General features: G+C 51.9%; 1 protein-coding gene and 2 non-coding genes across 3 annotated transcripts; all 3 read right to left on the bottom strand.

The window, feature by feature from the left end:
• Positions 1-777: 777 nt before the first annotated feature.
• On the bottom strand, positions 778-867 carry Mir141 (microRNA mir-141). Its single transcript, NR_105120.1, has one exon. It is a non-coding gene; the product is annotated as a microRNA mir-141 (primary transcript).
• A 325-nt stretch (positions 868-1,192) lies between these two features.
• Positions 1,193-1,282, bottom strand: Mir200c (microRNA mir-200c). The gene has a single exon (NR_105169.1). It is a non-coding gene; the product is annotated as a microRNA mir-200c (primary transcript).
• Positions 1,283-3,713: 2,431 nt separating this feature from the next.
• Positions 3,714-16,672, bottom strand: Ptpn6 (protein tyrosine phosphatase non-receptor type 6). The gene is made up of 16 exons (XM_027428228.2): positions 16,515-16,672; positions 16,306-16,428; positions 15,868-16,062; positions 11,683-11,872; positions 11,432-11,548; positions 11,217-11,330; positions 10,992-11,088; positions 10,518-10,597; positions 10,185-10,334; positions 8,545-8,676; positions 8,268-8,422; positions 5,213-5,280; positions 4,966-5,117; positions 4,779-4,870; positions 4,089-4,231; positions 3,714-3,909 (listed from the first exon to the last, which is right to left on the bottom strand). The coding sequence occupies exons 1-15, from the start codon at positions 16,520-16,522 to the stop codon at positions 4,117-4,119; spliced, it is 1,788 nt and encodes a 595-aa protein (XP_027284029.1). The 5' UTR covers positions 16,523-16,672; the 3' UTR covers positions 3,714-3,909; positions 4,089-4,116.
• Between the last annotated feature and the right edge of the window lie 2,988 nt (positions 16,673-19,660).

The raw sequence follows: 19,660 nt of genomic DNA, 5'->3' as shown, positions 1-19,660 counted from the left end.
AACATCTTGTTGAAAGCTGGAGCAGCTGTGGCTTTGCTGAGCCTAACTAAAAATCTGATGACCCCAACGGGAGCTGCTTCCTTGGTAACAAGCTTCTGGGGAGCTATGAGGAGATCGTGTGTGTTCCTCCCAAGGGCTTCCGGGCTCCAAAGCCCCACTGGGTTACCTGCACTGTTACTTAGTCACCAGGTAGATGAGCTATTTGCATGTAGGGTTATCCCTAGGGAGGTGGGCTTCCCACCCCCACAGCCCAGGAGCTCAACTAAACAACCTATTTTTTTCCGCAGATGATCTCATTCTGAAGACACTACATCTCGAGTACTGGAAAATTAAGCCATTACTCATTCCTATAGCTCACTAGAAGCTTTGCCATCTTTTCCCCTTCTGGGTAGATAAATAGTGAAGCCATAAAACAATGCAATAGGAGAAGAGGTGAGCCTTGAGTGGGCTAGAGGGTGCGGTACAGCTTCAGCTCCCTGGGGTCTTGAAGGAAGCAGATGGATCTCTCCTGAGGTCTAGGAAGCCTAAGACAGGCAGGCCAATATCCACTGACATTCATGTTGCCAGGTGAAAAGACAGTGGTAGTGCCTAGAGACCAAATGTGTTTCCAAATCTTGCTGCTCTTCTGAAGGCAGCCATTTTGTCTCTTTCCCATTGTTCCCCTTTGTCAAGTGATTCGCACATACACACCCCATCCAGAAGGTTAAAGGTCAGACGTCGTTGTTCTGGTGGCCTCCACGGTCTTCAAGGCTCCAAGAATGTCACTGCTGAGAGAACTGACCCGGGGGCCATCTTTACCAGACAGTGTTAGGAGCTTCATACTTCAACCATCCAACACTGCACTGGAAGATGGACCCAAAGCCAGTCAACATAAAACCAGACTAGCTGAGCGAGAGCGAGCGAGCGAGCCGCCGCTGGCTGGCTGAGACCTCGAGTGCCTGCGTGCGTAGACAATCCCAAGGCCAAGGTCGGCTTCAGGTAGTTTCTGGATCGACCAGATGACAAATCACACTGGGTTGGAGGAGGGGCTGGGGCCATTGTGTTCCTCCAGTGGGCGAGCGGCCAACCCGAGAACCGCTTCTGCAGCACCCTTACCTCAGGAGAAGGGGCTTTCAAGCGTAGGTGGCGGAGGAGGGAGTTTGCTACCAGACTGGGGCCTGGGGCCTGAAGCAATGGACGACGCTGACACAGGGACAGGGGCCTCCATCATTACCCGGCAGTATTAGAGACTCCCAACCAGCACCCAAACACTGCTGGGTAAGACGAGGGCCCCTACCCAACCAGTCCACCTCCAAGATGAGCCCTACTAAACCCGAGCACCCTGGGAGAAGCCGGAGATCTCTGGCCCCCATCCCCCACCTCCGCGTCATTTGGGACACTTCCGGGTGAGCCTTGCTGCTCAGCACCAGGCGTACCCTGAGTTGCCCATCACTGAGGCCAAAATCAGCCGTAGCCGCCCTTCCTCAGCCCTCTGCTGTCCGCCTGAGAGCCGGTCCCCTGGCCCTCCACAGCCCGTCCCTGCCCCCAGCACACAGCAGTTCTCCGCGCCCTACAGTTCAAGCGCAGCCCCAGGACCGGTGATCGGTGGCCTTTACCTGGCACCAGACCCGCCTGACCCTCAGAGTGGTGCAGAAGAAAGGAAGGGGTATCGAGGCCCCGGATCTAACCGCCTAGAGCCAGCCTGGCCGCCACTCTTCCTCTTCCTTCTTCACCTGCCGGGTAGCACTGGCGCCTCACCTGGGCCCCGCCCGCCTGCTGCCCTGCGCACAGGTGTGTCCTCCTGCCATAGGCTGCCCCCTCTCCGCCTTAACTCCTTCCCTCCCAGCACCAGCCCTGGGCACCTCCTCTTGAGGCCTGGCCACCCCGCCAGGCCTCCCTCCCGCCCTTTCTGGCGGCCTTTCTTCTCCTGCCTAGTCTTTCCCTGTTTCTAAAGGAATAAAGGGAGAGGCCATCTTTGGATCCCCTTCCAGTGGCTCCTTCTCCAAGCTAAAAGTCCTCTCCTCTGAGGTCTCCAACCCTGCCCTCGGGCCGAGTCAGAGGAGCCTCCCTGAGGTCAGTGTGGGGTCAGCTGGGCAGGCATTGGTCTGTGTCCCTCTCCAGTGCTCAGCCTGAGTTGGACAAACCCTTGGGAACTGAGAAAGACGGAAGGCCCACCAGACCTGAGCCTAGGATCCCCTAGCCTCTGCCGCAGGCCTCCGGATCTTTGGTTTTACCTTGAAGTTGAAGTATCTGTCCCGGCCAAAAAGCCCCAGCCCCCACCTAGTGAGGAAAGCTGGAACCTGCTCTAGCCTTGCATTTGCTACACTCCCACCCCCACCAACCCCCACCCCTCCAAAGAACCCACCTCTCTGCAGAGCCCTCTTCTCAGTTGGCCCAGGGCAACTGAGAATTAGCCCAGGGCAGGCAGTTAGAGGAACAGGACGGGCCTTTCTTCTGTGTGGTTCTGTGTTGCTGGGAGAGGGGCCCTGCGGCACACAGGTGATGGCCCCACCCATGCACCCCCTGGAGGGCCATAGCTCCAGGGAGCTATCATGTTGCTCACGCCCAGAGCGGTCCCTTTCTCTCCTCTTTGTTCTCCGCACTTTTCCGTTGTAATTATTTTTGTGGACTAATTCTGGCTTTGGTCTCCCAGACATCTACTGAGTCCCCGTAGGATAAGCTAACTTGTCACCCTCAACTGCTCCCAGCACTACCCTAGGACCCATGACACAGCAGGCCTTCAGGCCAGTGTGCTGCCCTTGCTTTTCCCGTGGTGGGAGCCAGCTTTTCCCAAGGTATGGCTGGCACACTCAATGGGACAGGAGATTCAAGTTATATATAAAGAACCCAGCTCTAGACAAAAGGAAAGGAAGGGGGACAAAATAGTAAAATGATCTTCAGGGACCAGATGAGGGCCTCAGCAGGGGGATGCCCTGCCCCCCTCCCCCCAAAAAAACATCGTGTGCTTCGGGAACTGTAGATCTGGGGAGGCTGGGCTAGATCAGTCCCTCCTAAAAAATCTTCCTAGTTGTTGGATCTAGCAACCAACAGCAGGTTGTATGGCAAATCTTTCTGGGGTGGACCCTGCTGAGTCTGGACGATAATGAGAACATGGACTCTGAAGGCCAGTGGTCCTGGAATGTTGAACAAGTTAATTTGATCTCCCTGTGTCTCAGTTTTCTCCACTGTAAAAGCAGGAAAATAAAGAGTACCCAGACTGAGAGCCAGGAGTATAGCTCAGGGAGAGAGCTGTTCACTACCTGGCATGAGGGAGGGCCTGAGCGTTGTCCCCAGTACCACAAAAAAATAAATAAAACAGAAACTAAAGTACCTAGGATTAATTAATTCTATAGTCTTTTAAATAGTGCCTGGGCCCATTGCCAGTGTGGAATGTAGCAGTGGCCATTGTTATTGGCACTCGCCGTATTGCCGTATCTTCACTCATGAGCTAACGAGGGCAGATGAATCCAGACCACCCTCTGCTGTAGAGACTGGAGAACTTGCCAAGCACATAGGAGGCCTAGGTTCTATCCCCAGCATGAGTGAGAGAGGGAGAACACAGAGCAGTCTAACTAAGCCTTAGGAATGCCACAGGCTGCTGTGTGAAGCAGCATCCAGAACCAGGTCTCTCTGAGCCACAAAGTTGAGCTTCTATGCAATCACACATAACATCCCGGTCCCACCCTGCCCAGAGTCCCAGGATACATGGGACACACAGAGTTGGAGGCAACACACAGTGGTCCAGGGGCTTTATTTACAAGAATAGAAGTCTGGCTTTGCCTGAAGACTTGCTGGGCTATATACAGGTTCAGAGGACCACAGCCATTTAAATACATGAGGATGGGGTGGTCCTAAGGTCTGGTGTGTGGGGGCCACAGGTCTTGATCTGCCCAGTGGAGGCCTCTGCAGGGATTGAGGCTGATGCTGATGCTGCAGATAAAAGAGAAAAAGTGGGTCAGAGGGTATCTGGGGCCTGGAGAGAGGGCACGAGAAGATCTGGGGACATCCTGGCAGGGTAGCATTAGATTGTGACCTCCCCACAGCATGTCAGAACTGCTGTGGGAGCAACTGGGGCAGGGAGAGAGAAGACTACGCAGAAGGGGCCTCACCATGGCCACCTGCAGTCGAAGGCCCAGCTCACTTCCTCTTGAGGGACCCTTTGCTCTTCTCCTTATCTGCTGACCGCTGCTTCTTCACTTTCTCTTCCTTCTTGTTCTTGCTGTGCACGTTTTCATACACCTCCTCCTTGTGTCTGGGAGGTGAGGGAGGAGGGGAGAAGACATTCAGAGACTCTGCAGACCCTCCACACTCCCTCTCACTCAGTGAAGCCAGGAAAGCTTAGATAACCTGCTCACTGTCCATTCACTAGACCCAAAGCTCCCAGGACACAGACTACACTCACGCATGTGTCCACAGCTGGGCCATAGCATGGGCCCACACAGAGTAACAACGCACACTTCAGAAAATACTTAAGAGGGCTGGAGAGATGGCTCAGAGGTTAAGAGCACTGGCTGCTCTTCCAGAGGTCCTGAGTTCAATTCCCAGCAACCACATGGTGGCTCACTACCATCTGTAATGGGGTCTGATGCCCTCTTCTGGCCTGCAGATAGAGCACTAATATACATAAAATAAATAATTAAAAAAAAAAAAAGAAAATACTTAAGAACAGAGGTACTAGGAAGAAGGTTGACCTCGAACCAGGGTCTCTCCAACTTCCACACTGGTCCACTCCAGAAAGGACAGTTAAGGCTAGGCAGGAGAAGGGAGAAGATGTTGTGAGGGCAAGCAGGACCACTCACTTGGAAGAGGTACGGGAGGCCTTGGCGTGGGCACTCTTCATAGCGGGAGGGTAGGTGATATTCCCATACTCCGACTCCTGGCCCTTCCGGGACTGTGGGCAAAGGTGTGGTGGGAGGATGGTAGTACCAGCACGACTGGGTGATGCCCACTCTCCCCTACCACCCATCAGCCCCACTCTGCACACACTTGTATGATCTCCAGTTTCTTCTTGGTCGTTTCAATGAACTGGGCAATGGCCACATAAATGAACTTGTACTGTGCCTCTGTCTGCACCATGCCAGAGCGCTGTGCCCGTACCATCTGGATGGTCTTCTGGATGTCAATGTCACAGTCTAGCCCTGGACAAGGGTGGCAGTGGGACTTCAGGGTAGGCGAAGGTCAAGGGACTGCTTGCCCCTCCCCCACACCCACTCTCGTTCCCCAGGATCCTCACCCTTGGTGGAAATACTCTCCATGAGCATGTCAATGACAATGATGGTGCCTGTTCGGCCAATGCCAGCACTGCAGAGAGAAGGCACCGCCATCAGAGGCCCAGCTCTGCCCAGGAAATGGGGAGGCCAGGGGTTAACCCCAGCACTAGGTAAGGTGTGAAGAATCCAAAGCTCCAGCCACAAGGGTCGGTAATGTACCCAGGTCATTAGGCCAGCGAAGCAGGTGTATGCCCGTCTCTGCTCCCATTCCTCTGCCCCAGTCACAGGATGGACAAGCAGGTGCCAGTTTCCGGGCTAGAGATATCATTTCCCTCCTTCGCAGCATTTGTCCCCAACTTTCTGTTCCCACCCTTCACTCTTCCTAACTGACGGCTATCCTCATCCCTTGGAAAAACAGAACTCCACACCATGCCATTGTCCTGCCTGCTCCTCAGGGCATTCCAACCTTCAAGAGTTACATTCGGAGTGGGGCATTGGTGGTGCACACCTTTAATCCCAGCACTCGGGAGGCAGAAGCAGGTGGATCCACCGAGTTTGAGACCAACCTGGTCTACAGGGTGAGTTCCAGAACAGCCAAGGCTACAACAACACAGTGAAATCCTGTCTCAAAAAACAAAAAAAAGAGTTCCATTTGGAACTAGGCATGGTGGCATATGATTTTAATTCCTGCACTCAGGAGGCCAGCCCAGTCTACACAGAAAGACACAAACAAATTACATTTTGGATGAGTGTGGTGGCTCGGTGGCCATCATGCAAGCAAGCCTGAGAACCTGGTATCAGATCCCCAGTGTACACAAAAAGGCCAGGCACAGTGGCCATATAATCCCATTACTAGGAGGTTAGGTTAGCTCATTGGCCAGCCAGCCAAACTGAAGTGATAAGCTCCAGGTTCAGTGAGAGACCCTATCTCAAAAAATAATGTGGAGAGCCTGGTGTGTTAATGCCAGTACTGAGGATGCAGACAGAAGTTGACTGTGAGTTTGAGGCCTACTTGGTCTACCTAGCAAGCTCTAGGCCACTGAGCCACATAGAATGAGAGACACATACACTATAGACAGACAGACAGACAGACAGATACAAGTATAGATATATAGATAGGAGAGACCATATAAAAACACTAGGACCTCTGGCCTCCACAGAAATGCCCACACATGTACACACACCACACACAGACACACACACACATAGTTACATTTTACTTAGGGTATGCCTCGGTGGTAAAGCATGTGTTTCACATGCTTAAGAACCTGGGGTCCTATCCCTAGAAACACACACACACACACACACACACACACACACACACACACACACTATACACGGGGTGGGGGGGCATTTGTCCTTTCTTTTTTTTTTTTTTTTTTTTTTTGGTTTTTCGAGACAGGGTTTCTCTGGCTTTGGAGCCTATCCTGGCAGTCGCTCTGGAGACCAGGCTGGCCTCGAACTCACAGAGATCCTCTGTGAGTTCTCTGCCTCCCGAGTGCTGGGATTAAAGGCATGCGCCACCAACGCCCAGCTGTCCTTTCTCTCTGTGGAACTTCCTTTCTCTTTTCTTCGACATGGCAAAACTGTAGGGGCTGGCCCAGGACACGTGCAGCAGAGAAAGTGCAGTAGCATGCCTCCCTTTTCCAATGCCCTCTACCCCCACCCCCCACCTCCCACACCCTGAGGAAACAGATGATGCAGACCCCGGACCTGCCTACAGTCCAGTCCATGAGGCTGGTATCGAAAGTTGAGCTGTCTAATTTCAAACCCAGATTGTCAAAAATAAACCCCATACCACTTCCTTCCTGTAATTTCTAAATAAAGGCCATGGGGATTTCAAGAACTGTGTGAATGGGGGAGGGGTAGGAGAAAGGTAGTTCTTGGGGATGAGCTGTCCCTGAGATGGTAGAGTGCAGAGCTTGGCCCCCAAGACAGTATGGGGGTACTCCCAGCCTAGCTGCAGGACAGTTGTTAGTGGGGGAAGGAGGAAGTCTGAAGCTTCCACAGGCCTCGGGTTACAGGGACAGAGGAGGAAGGGGACAAAATTGGTTCCTGTTTCTCCAGATCGTACATAAGAAGCCATCAATGGTGTACACACAGAAACACATACACACACTACTGACATACATACATACATAAACACACATGGACACACACACACAGATATACGCGTACATATATCCATACATACCCAGACACAGAGATAATACACATATGCATAGAGACATACGCACAGGCAAGCACAAAGACACAGATATACACACAGATGCACAGAAACTTTTTTTTTTAAGACAGGTCTTTTTTTTTTTTTTTTTTTCTGGCTTTTCAAGACAGGGTTTCTCTGTGTAGCTTTGGAGCCTATCCTGGCACTCGCTCTGGAGACCATGCTGGTCTTGAACTCACAGAGATCCGCCTGCCTCTGCCTCCCAAGGTCTTATGCCTGGTGTAGCAGCACAGGCCTTTAATCCCAGCACTGGGGAGTCAGGGCCAGACAGATTCCTGTGAGTTCGAGGCCAACCTGGTTTACAAAGTGAGTTTAGGAGAGCCAGGGCTGTTACACAAAGAAGTCCTGTCAAGAAAAGGAAGGAAGGAAGGAAGGAAGGAAGGAAGGAAGGAAGGAAGGAAGGAAGGAAGGAAAGAAGAAAAGATCTTACTTATATGGCCTGGATCTCACGACACTCCTGTCTCAGCTTCCCAAACGCTAGACTACAAGTTTAGCCACCATGCCCAGCAATGGCAGTGACAAGGACCCACAACCGGGTCCACCCACAGGCCTGGAGTAGTGAAGGAGCCCGGAAGACATTGAGGGTAAGGGAAGGCATTCAGTGAGTCCCTATCTGTGTTGCTGACCGCTTGTCAGCTGCTGTTTTGGGCGGGGAGTGGGGGGCAGGTGGGGGGTGTGGCCTGCATGAATGTCTGTCCGCCATGTGCATGAGTGCCCTTGTAGGTTATAGGGGTGTTGAATCCCCTGGCACTGAAGTAATAGAAGGTTATATACATCACTGTGTAGGTGCTGGGCACCTCTGTAGCCCCAGCTGCTGTGTTTTTACACCGCACCCATGTTAGATCTCTTACCTGCAATGCACAATGATAGGCCCTGCGTGAGGCAAGCGTTCCTGTCGCTGGTTGATCTGGTCCAGGAAGCTGAGAACACCCCCAGGCTCACTGGGGACCCCATGGTCAGGCCAGCTCAGGTACTGGTAGTGCCATATCTCCCGAACCAGGTCCCCCTAGGCCAAGGACAGAGTCAGTACTTGCTGCTTCCACACAATATCCCTGTCCCACCCACCCAAACTAGAGCACAGATTTGAGGCGAGGCCCCCTGGAGTGTGCAGGGACTGGGGACACTCACATTGTCCAGTGGGGAGATCTGTAAAGTGCGAAGTTTGTATTCTGCGGTGTCATGCTCTCCACAGTTGGTCACAGAGTAGAGCCCATAGACTCGCTGAGTGCCCACCTCTGGCCAGTATGGAACACATTTGTTCTGAAAAGAGAGATGGGAAGGGATAAAGCACAGAGCTTTCCGGGGCTTTCTGGGCCCCAAGGCCTAGTGAGGTTTTTGGGTTTTTTGGCACAGGTGTATAGGCACAAACGTGGGGGCAGGGTGAGATGTGGAGGCAGAAGACCGATGCTGGGAGTCACCCTCCATCACTCTTCCACCGTATTCACTGAGGCAGGATGTCTCAGTCAAACCCAGAGCTCGCTAATATGGCAAGTCTTGCCAGCCAGCTTCTCTGGGGATCCCCTGTATCCTCCTTCCAAAGCTGGAATTGTGAGTAAGCCCCTCTGCCCACCCAGAATGTACAATAGTTCCTGAGGACCCGAACTCCAGCCCTCACGCTTTCATGCAAATGCTCCCCAACTGAGGCTTCTCCCCACCCCTCACCGGACGTTTTTTAAAGATGGATGAGCCCACTCAAAATCAGACCTGGGATCTGGCCTCAGGCTAACCACCTCTAGATAAGACCTGATCAGACATCTAACCGTATAATCTATCCAGTGACCACTGACGCTGTACCTACCGAGCTGTGGTTCAGACTCAAGTAAGAGACAGAGACAGTGGGCACAGTTCAGCAAGAGCGCATGTGCTTAGCGTGTACAAAGCTAGGAGTTCCATCCCTAGCACTACAAAACCCAGAAGACCAAGTCAGACAGTGTCCGTGTCCTAGGACAAGGGGCGATGCAGGTAACACAGACAGACAGAGCATGTCTGAGGAGCAGGGGGCTAGGGAAGGAGCCAGTTCTCCCGCAGGGCTATGGAGGCAATGCAGGATAGTCTGGGAGGCATGGCGGTCCAGGAGAGCCATTTCCTAGCAAAAACCGCCTCGTGCCTTCAGAAGCTGACACACTCAGACCAGCAGAGGAGATGTGCTTTACAGAGAAGCATGAGGATTGGAAGGAAGCCACCAGGCTTGCAGGGACAGTTCTTCATCCCAGAAGCAACTGGGAGCCACAGAAGGATTTTCAAAGAAAGCAGCTGGACGCTGTGTGCTTCTGGTAGGAAAACCTCCCACTGCACAAAGGGGCTGACATTTAAAGCTTCTGTGGTGCTGAGGATAGAACCCAGGGTTCCTGTACCGGGCAAGTGCAATGCCACTGGGCTATATCATCACTTCGGAGCATCCGGAGCTCAGGAGACCTGGGGTGCCCAGGAGTCACAGTGTATAGTGGAGACTTTATGTCAGGCCTCCATTTCCTAAGAGGTACTGGGCCTTTGCCACTGAGGTGTGTATGTGTAAGTTAGATTTCTGTGTGAGTGTACATGTATAGGGACACATTGACTACACACCATGCATGCAGCAGTCAGAGGACAGTTTGCAGAAGTCAGTTCTCTCCTACCTGGGTCCCAGGGATTGAACTCATGATGCCAGGCTTGGCCACAAGCACATGGTTTGTGAGCCATCTCACAAGCCCCTGATCTTACTTGTGTGTGGTGGTGAACAAGGACTGAGGAGGAAAATGTAGGGGTCAGGAAGGTGAGGTTTGCCCTACCCGGCCTTTCTCCACCTCTCGGGTGGTCATGACGATGATTCGGGTGTTCTCCTGCCAGACCATCTGCCAGAAGTCATTGACTGTGGCCTCCAGACAGCCCTGGCTGGCGATGTAGGTCTTAGAGTTCTCATCTGGACCTAGCAGCTGGTTCTAGATGCAAGCACAGAGAGACCCAGCCCGGGACTGTGAATTGCTGGGCATAAGATGTGCCCGTACCACAGTCACCCCTACCAAGGTACCAGCTCGTTTTCCCCAGAGGCACTGTACCCGGGGACCCTAACACACCTGGAGCTCTCAGGGACATGTCTGTCCCACACGGCTCACCCCACTCACCCTGACATAGTTAGCATTGATGTAGTCGGACCCAGGGATGTTACTGTCACGTCCCTGCAGAATCACTCGGCTATGGTCAACTGGCATGGGGAGAGAAGAAACAGCTTGGGCCACACCCTTGGGAAGGGGCAGACCCTTCCCAAGCTCTCAACTGTTCTTGTCTCCAAAGTCATAAACTCATAGAGGATAGGACAGCAGGTAGGGACAAATGCCTCTGGAGTGGGGGGGTGGGGGAGACAGAGGCTTTGTGAGCAGAGGTTGGCAGGGCAAGCATTATTGCCCGATGGCTGCGGAGAGGCTCTTGGAAAGTGAGGAGGCTTCCTGGGAAAGGAGAGCTCTGCTGGGCAGTGAGAGGCAGAGCTTCTGAGGAGAGGATGGGATACGTAGTGGGGGGACAGTGAGGGGCAGAGCTTCTGAGAGGATGGGATGGGTAGGGGTCTGCGGGGGCATGAGGGGCGGAGCCATAGTGCTCACAGGGAAGGATGTTCTTGTAGCGGTTCTTGCTCTTGTTTTCTGGCCGCTGCCCTTCCAGGCGCTGGTGCAAGTTCTTTACCTCCTGCTTTTGCAGACTCTGAAATGTGAGAGAAATGAGCCCCCGCCCCGGGGCACATCCACAGGTGGAGAAGTCATAGGTCAGAGCCACGTCAGAGGCACACAAAGAGGGCAAGGTGACCCAGCCTCACTGTCCCCAGAACACACCTCAAACTCTTCCCAGAAGCCGGCCTTGGCTGTGTCCTCTGACTCCTGCTTCTTGTTCAGTTCCAAGACCCGGTTTTCGATGTCAGCAGCATTTACCCGAGTGGCATAGTAAGGCTAGGATGACAAAGGGCAGGAAGTCATCGGCTAAGAGACCTCAGAAGCCCACATCTTCGATGGCTCAGGGGAAAGCAAGAGGCAAGATGCTGGCCCCTCACCTGCCGCAGGTAGACAAAGGCACCTGAAGCCTCCTCAATCCCAGTCTTCCTGAAGTGCTCCACCAGGTCTGTGAGGCTGTCAAATGTCTCTGAGCCACCCACAGTATAGCGTCCACCCTGAAGGACACCAAGTAGGGCCACCCGTCAGGGCCGAGTCCCCCTTCTGGCACTCCCAGTCTTAAATCCAACCCAAGAAGACCCTCCCACTGAAGGTCCGGCATGAGGCCTTCCCCACAGCCCAGCTGACTTACCTCACACATCACCTTGATGTGCGTGACCTTGAGTGGAGAGCCTGGGCCAGCTTTGGGCTGGTCATTGAGCACGGACAGCACGAAGTCACCAGGCTGGCTGAGACTCTCACGCACAAGAAATGTCCAGGGCTCACCCTTGGCCTGCAGCAGTGTCTCTGCCTGCCCTCCAGACATGTGGCCATGGTACCACCTAGGGACGTTGAAAAGATGGTGGGCAGGTCCCACAGTGAGCACTGACACCCGCTACCTTCCAGGCCTGAGCTACAAGCTTTCAAATCCACCACGACGTTTAGATCCATTACATCTCACAAAAATGCTGTGAGGAAAAAGCCAGGCTTGGAGCTAGAATCCCAGCTCCTCAGGAAACATGAGAATAGTAGTAAATTTGAGGCCAGCATGATCTACGTTGGGACACACACCTTTAATCCCAGCCCTCAGAGGCAGAAGCAGGTGGATCTACAGAGTGAGTTCCAGGATAGCCACAGAGAAATCCTGTCTCAAAAAACAAATAAACAAACAAACAAAAAACCTGCCTGCTTCTATTTCTATAAATAAATAAGTGGGTTATGATGGCTTGCTTTTATTTTGTTTGTTTTTTTGGAGATAGTGTTTCTCTATGTAGCCCTAGCTCACATTTATAATCCCAGCATTCAAGAGGCTGAATGGCCTCAATGAGGCCAGCCTGCTCTACATGGTAACTTTCAGGCCAACTTGAGCTACAGAGTAAGTAAGACCCTATCTCTGGGACCTGGAGAGATGGCTCAGAGGTTAAGAGCACCGAATGCTCTTCCAGAGGTCCTGAGTTCAGTTCCCAGCAACCACATGGTGGCTCACAACCATCCGTTATGAGATCTGGTGCCCTCTTCTGGTGTGCAGATATACATGGAAACAGAATGTTGTATACATAATAAATAAATAAAATCTTTAAAAAAAAAAAAAAGATCCTATCTCCAAAACAAACAGCCAGGCGTGGTGACACATAACCTGTAACTCCAGCCCTGGGTTGGCAGAGATAAGAGGATAACTGTAAGTTTGAGGCTAGCCTGGTCTACATAATGAGTTAGTTCCAAGCTAACCTGAGCTACAGAGTAAAATTCTGTCTCAAAAAAAGAAACAGCAGAGCTGGGCAGTGGTGGCTCACGCCTTTAGTCCCAGCACTTGGCAGGCAGATCTCTGTGAGTTTGAGGCCAGCCTGGTCTGCAAAGTGAGTTGGAAGGAAGGAAGGAAGAAAGGGAGGGAGGGAGGGAGAGAGGGAGGGAAAAAGAAAGAAAAGATGTGAGAAAGAAAAAAGTGAGATGGCTGAGGGTAAGAATTTTTGCTATCAAGCCCACAACCCAAGTTCGATCCCCAGGACCCACATGGTAGAGGGAGAGAACCAACTCTGATAGGTTGTCTTCTGATCTCTCTGCACACACTAAGACACATAAGTTCTATAACAAAAATCTTTTAAACAATGAAACAAAACAAAAGCTGAGAGATTGCCATTTCCCCAACTTTACAATAAGAAAATGGAGGTCAAGCACTTGCACACTGGTCCTAGGTCCTAAACTGATAAGCGAAAAGGCTCCACAGAGTTCACACCATGGAGACTGGGGCTATAGCTCAGTGGGAATGGAAGACCCTGGGTTCCATCCCCAGCACTGAAATCAAGGGAGAAGGGAGGGAAGGGGGATGTTCTAACAAAAATCCAGAGCCTCTTCTGAGTGTTTACAATGAACAGGCAAGTAAAACCCAGAACATTTGGAGGGACAAAAAGACTCATCCCCATGAAATGCAGACTTGGACTGGGTTAAAGGAGGGACAGTAAAATGTAGATGGACCCAAAGCACAGAAGGCAGTGGTTGAGGTGACAGAAGTCGGGAAGGACCAATGGTAAACTCCGGAGTGATGTGGGGACACAAACACTTGACTGAGAGGGTAGTCTCAGGGTTCCGGGGAGCCCAGGATGGTGTGAGTGAAGGGCTCAGAGGGGCTGTAGGGCAGAAAGCAGAACTAAGGACCTTTCCGTGAAGCGCCCCTTCCCAGGAGGAAACTGTAGCCCCACAATGCCTAGCCTCACAGGAAACCACGTGATGGAAAAAATACAAAACTCCTTCTGGGGAGAGAGTGAGAAGTGAGGTGGTGAGGTTTCTTCAGCTTAGGGACAGAGGGGGGGGCAGCATTTTCCAACCGCAAGGATTGGGGTGGGGAGAGTGGGGCTCAGTCCTGATCCTTCTCAACTCTGCCCAGAGGACACCATAGCTCAGGGCCCTTCAGAGGCTCCTACCCCAACCCAGATGTCCTGGGCTACCCCAGCCTATCTCGGAGACAGCCCAGGGCCCCCAAGCAATGTGAGGGGGCTCAGCTCCTTCCCTCAGGGACAGGATGAGGAAGTCTCCATGCAAATGTGAACTGACCACAGGCAGAGTTCACCACTGAGGGGACAAATGCAAATTTCCCAGAAGAGGCAGGGCAAGGACACAAGGAGTATTGGGCCATGGCTTCCGCACACCCTAGAGTTAGGGATGAAACTGAGCTTCTGGGTCATCCAAAGTGCCTCTTGGAGTCATCCAAACCCCTCAGTGGTCTGTCACCCATGTAGTGTTGCATGCTTCCCCTGTCTGTCCTACCCTGCTTCCCTGACACCCGTCAGCTCCCCCCTCCTCCCCTATCACAGTGAACATACCAGCTACAATTCTGCTATGCCTCCACAGTCCGTGTCCTCTAACACAGCAGATCCTGGCTTGACAGCAACAAGGGGAGACAAGGAGGTAAAAGAGCATCCAAGAGGCCAAACCACCTTAAGTGTTGCAGGTAGGAGGGGGAAGGAGAGAGCATGAGGCATGCCCTTCCTTTCCATCCACCACCAGAGGAGAAAAGCCTTCAAGGAAGTGTAGACCAGCCTCTTCGTGTTGGCTGGAAAGGGATCTCCAGAGGTGAACCACAGGGGCTTTTACCCCAATCATTCAAGTTCTACCTTTGTTTGTTTGTTTGTTTCAGTTTTTTAAGTCAAGGGTTTCGTAGCCCAGGCTAGCCTCAAAAGTGCTATGTAGTTGAGGACGAATTTGAACTTGTGGTCTTCCTGCCTCCTCCTGGGATTGCAGACATATGTCACCACTCAAGGTTTATGCAATACAGAGAATCAAACCCAGGGCTTAATGCAAGCACTTTGCCAACTGATCCACAGACCTTAGGCCTCCAGTTCCAAGTTTTAATAGGTGACTTGAACAAAAATATTGAGCTAAGTCTGTAGGCACAAATCTCAAAAAAGACTACAAACCACTGGGAAGTGGCTCAGTGGCAAAGCACATACCCGATAAGCACAAGGTCCAGAGTTCAGGCCCCAGCAGAGGGTCTGGAGTCGGGGGTGGGGGTCAAGGTTCAGAATCATTTCAACAGTAAATACACAAACCCAGAACAAGTTGGTATGCGTGGCCCCAGAAGTCCATGAGAAAGAACCCCCTAGTGTTATTCCATGCCCTTTACCTCAATAGGAGCTGTGTCAGTCACTATGCTGTACAGCTAAGATGAGTTACTGTGTAATGAAGGACATCTATTTATATGCCTCTCCTTGCAAGTGCTCTGGGGAGACCACCCAAGAACAGCCAGCCAAGTTATGGGGGCCATGTCCTTGCAGCTCTGGTGAGGGATATCCCAAGTGTTTCCTGGAGCCGGGTAAGCCTGGGTCCTTACCCCTCTATACCTGTGACCATATCAATGACCTTGCTTCACCCAAGCTCTGCAACCCCATCCTCACTGTGTTGTTGAGATAAAGCCCTAAGTATCCCAATAACAGGGATCCCTAAGACCTTCCTAACATGGGGACCTAAAAGGCCCAGACTGTGGAGAGCTGAGGGAAGGCAACAGAGTTCCATAGAAGGAAGAGCTTTCTAGCAATAGGGCCAACCTGATGGGAAACACCAGCCACAAGGAGTGGCCTCACTGTCACTCTCTGGACTAGGTTGCTAGACAGCAGGAACCCTACAGAAAGGCAAGGGGAGCCCTTCTCTTGCTTCCTCAGGGGACAGGGGATGGGTTAGTTAAGGGACTCATCAGGTAGAGAGGAAAGCGGCTAGGGCTCTGAGATAGAACAGGGGTGGCAGAGTAGGCATGAGGAACGGACTGAGCAGGTCACTTGGGCTGGGTGCTCCTCTCCTTTACACTGATCTCAAGGGAGCGGGCCAGCCTGCAATGCGCGCGGCTCACCTCTCGCTGGTGGGGTCCGAGCAGTTCAGTGGGTACTTGAGGTGGATGATCGTGCCATCTCGGTCCTGAAGGATGCCCTGCTGCTGAGTGTAATACTCCACCAGCTCCGTCAATGTTGCAAACTTCTCCCCTCCGTACAGGTCATAGAAGTCCCCCGAGTTCTGAATCCGAATATGGGTCACCTGGTCATCTACCCTGCAAGGCACCAGGGAGTGAGGCCCCAGGTACAGGAGCAGAAGTGGAGTGGGGGACAGGCCAAGGGGCCCGAATGCAAAAGCACACAGGACTGGGGTAGACGCAGACGGTTATGGGGACACACTAGGGCTGCAGGCAGGGACACCGCTGCAAGACAACATGAGAAGGCAATGCAACCCAGGGAACAGAAGAATGCTCAGGACCCAAGCCATGAGCTGCCAAATCGCCGGGAGGGCCACTCACCTGACTGAGAGGGAGAAGTCACCCTGGTTCTTGCGACTGGGCCGAGCCAGGAAGCTCCCAGGGACTCCCCGGCCCTTGAGCAGGGTCTCGGCATCAGGCCCACTGAGGTCCCGATGAAACCACCTGAAGGTGTACAGGGTGGTGAGGTAACGTGCCCCGGGCGCCAGGCCACCCTTCCTTTCTACCTCCCATGGGCCCCAGGCCCTTACCTCACCATCCTGGGGCTCTTGCTGAATTGGCTGCGGAGAAGGTGGAGGGAACAGCCTGTCTGGGCAGGTGGGAAAACTCTAGGGTTGAGCCTCAAGCAAGGCTCTCGGAGCCTAAGCCTCCTACAACCCCAACCTGCTGTCCTGCTACCAGGCTACCACTCTACTGGCCTGGGGCAGCCAGCAGGGCGGAGACAGGAAGGGGCGCGGCCGACCCCTTGGGGGAACTCACTTGTACTTCTCTTTTCAGAGCAAGGGAAGAGAAGCAGAAGGGTGGCAGGGTGGGGGAGGGCCCACTTCCCACAGTCTGCCATCAAAGGCCCAGGAGTATGGCACTCTACATAGCAAGAGGTAAGGACCGCGCTTATGCCCCGCAGCCCCTCCAGGCCAAGATCCACACATGTGACTCCTCATGGCCATTAGGTCACCTCTTCCTCCTCCACCAGCTGCTTCTACTCAGCATTCCTTGGCACAATCTAATAATGATGGTGTGCAGTGACACTGTCATTTAATGGAGTGTTGCCACATGCCAGACTCATTGCTACAATGTTATTTGCAGGCCTCCCATGAGTTACTCCTCACCACAGCCTCATTACACAGGCACTATCTTTATACCCACTTTACAGACAAGGAAATGGAGGCTAAGGGAGTTTGAGGAATTGCCCGCAGGCCTTACACTTAGTAAATTACCCGATTCAGACCTAAATAGTTCAGTTTCAAAGCCAATGATTTGTAAATACTGCCTGCCAGCCCTCAGGACCTAAATTTAGAACGGTAGTCAATAGATGTCTTGTCCAAAGGAGATATTATCACAGCAGAGAGCCCCCACAAAAAGACCTCAGGCAGCATTGCCAATTATGGGCCTCTTCTATTTTCAGAGACTGTTTACAGGCCTCTTTTCTCTACCCTGAGTCTGAGCGAGCAGGTGTGTGTGTGTGTGTGTGTGTGTGTGTGTGTGTCCTGGAAGCTAGGGTTGGTGACCAAGCTCCTAACAACAGCAGATACAGCAGATGCTCACAGGGATAGTAACTTTTAAGAGCTCTGAGCCCAGCCGGGCATTGGTAGCGCACGCCTTTAATCCCAGCACTCAGGAGACAGAGGCAAAGGATCTCTGTGAGTTCAAGACCAGCCTGGTCTACAAGAGCTAGTTCCAGGACAACAGCCTCCAAAGCCACAGAGAAACCCTGTCTCAAAAAACAAACAAACAAAAAAAGAGCTCTGGGCCCAAAGTCTTATGACGGCCTGTGTATGTAATCCTCAGTATAAATTAAAACAAAAAAAAAAAAATCAAACACTACCAAGCCAAGAGCAGAGGAAAAACAACCTGCCCAACAGAAGAGTCAAGAAACTCCTATTGGTGTCTTCCTTTGGGAGAGCCATAGGCTGCTGGGGAACAGAGCTGGGACAGGGCCCCCTATATCCTTTAGGGGGGTATTTGTTTGTGATACTTTGGTTGGTTAGTTTTGGTATTTTTTGCCATATTGGAATTAGAACCTCAGGCCCTAGCCATGCATGGTGGTGCACGCCTTTAATTCCAGCACTTGGGAGGCAGAGGCAGGTAGATGTCTGAGTTTGAGGCCAGCCTGGTCTACAGGGGTGATTTCCAAGACATTTGGTGCTATAGAATGAGACCCTCCCTGTTTTAAAAAAGAAGAAGAAGGAGAAGACGACGGAGAAGCCTGTCCCTTCACTATGCCAGCAGCAGCCCTGAGGCAAATCCTCCACACTATTTCTTTTTCTTACTCATTTAATTCACTTTACATTTCCGAAGTCCCAGTGATCGAACCTAGGACCTCAAACATGCTAGACAAATGCTTGCTTAGAAGGTAGGAAGCCCTGGGTTTCATAGTCTTGCTAAGTGCAATGACTCACACCTGTAATTCCAGCACTTGGAAGACAGAGGCAAGAGGATAAGTACAAGTTTGAAGCCAGCCTGGGCTTCATCAAGAGATCCAGGCCAGCCAGGGCTACATAGCAAGACCCTGTTTAGAAAGAAAAAAAATAAAGCTAACCCTCTATGACAAGTCTTTTATCATTCTTGGCGACATCAAGTATCCCTTGACCTTGGTTTCCCTCCCTTTCTCTTCTTGCTAACAGCTTTGGGAATTTACATGCTGGGACACATACTATGAAAGATCTGGAATCGTCATGGACTAAGCTCACCCCAAGGGTCAGGAAGACCACATGAAAAGTTGGTTCCAGCACAGGGGGATCCACCAGCAACCTGGCTTTGTCCCCATTCCAACCTTCAGAGTCCAACCCAAAGAAGTATCCAGTGAGAAAACACATGAATACACATGGTTACATGTATGTTTCTGGTCTGCTCCCACATGCAGATGAGCAAGCATTTACACAGATATCTGCAAGCATATGTATAGAAACACAACTCACATGCACCCATCATGTGTCCATTTATATACATACCTCGCTGGGGGCAGGTCCCCAACATGACAGGGACACAGGAAGTTCCAGAGTTAAGCCTACTTGGTTCAAAGAAGCTTACTAGGCCCCTAATGCTTCTGGCCCTTTAAGTGTATCTAAAAAGTGTCAAGCTGGAAAAGGAGACACTCCCGGTAAGATGGATCACCCCTGCTATTCTCTGGCAGGAAAATAATCGCAGTCCCCCAGAAGCAAGGCACAGGGCCCTGGAGTTGGAGGAACATTAGGCAGCATACCACAGTCATCCTATTTGAACCCTTGGCCACCTAGGACATAGGGATTTTGCCTTTGCTTTAAGTAGGCTCAAGGAGGCTGACAGTCCTAAATGCAAGTGCCTGGTATCTAGAAGAGACAGAAATTCCCTTGAGAAGCAGGGGATAAATGAAGACATCAAGATCAATGGTGATGCGAGGAAGACAGACAGGCCCTGCGTACCAAAGACAAGATACAACAATCTTACATAGTTATTGGACTTCTCTGAGCTTTGATATCACCACCTAATAAATGAGCTCAATAAAAAGGGAACAAAGCAACCAGGTGTGATCGCTCATACCTATAACCCCACTATTCAGGAGGCTGAAGCCTGGGACAAAAGGCCAAGTGTGATGGCACATGCCAGCACTTGGGAGGTCATCCTTGCTTGTGTAACTAACTGCTAAGTGGTCTGGTTTCATGTCATCAGCTGTAACATTTTACGATGGATTTTGCCT

This window comes from Cricetulus griseus, chromosome 8 (assembly GCF_003668045.3).
Source record: "Cricetulus griseus strain 17A/GY chromosome 8, alternate assembly CriGri-PICRH-1.0, whole genome shotgun sequence".
NCBI lineage: Eukaryota > Metazoa > Chordata > Mammalia > Rodentia > Cricetidae > Cricetulus > Cricetulus griseus.
This window is presented reverse-complemented; position numbering and strand designations above follow the sequence as displayed.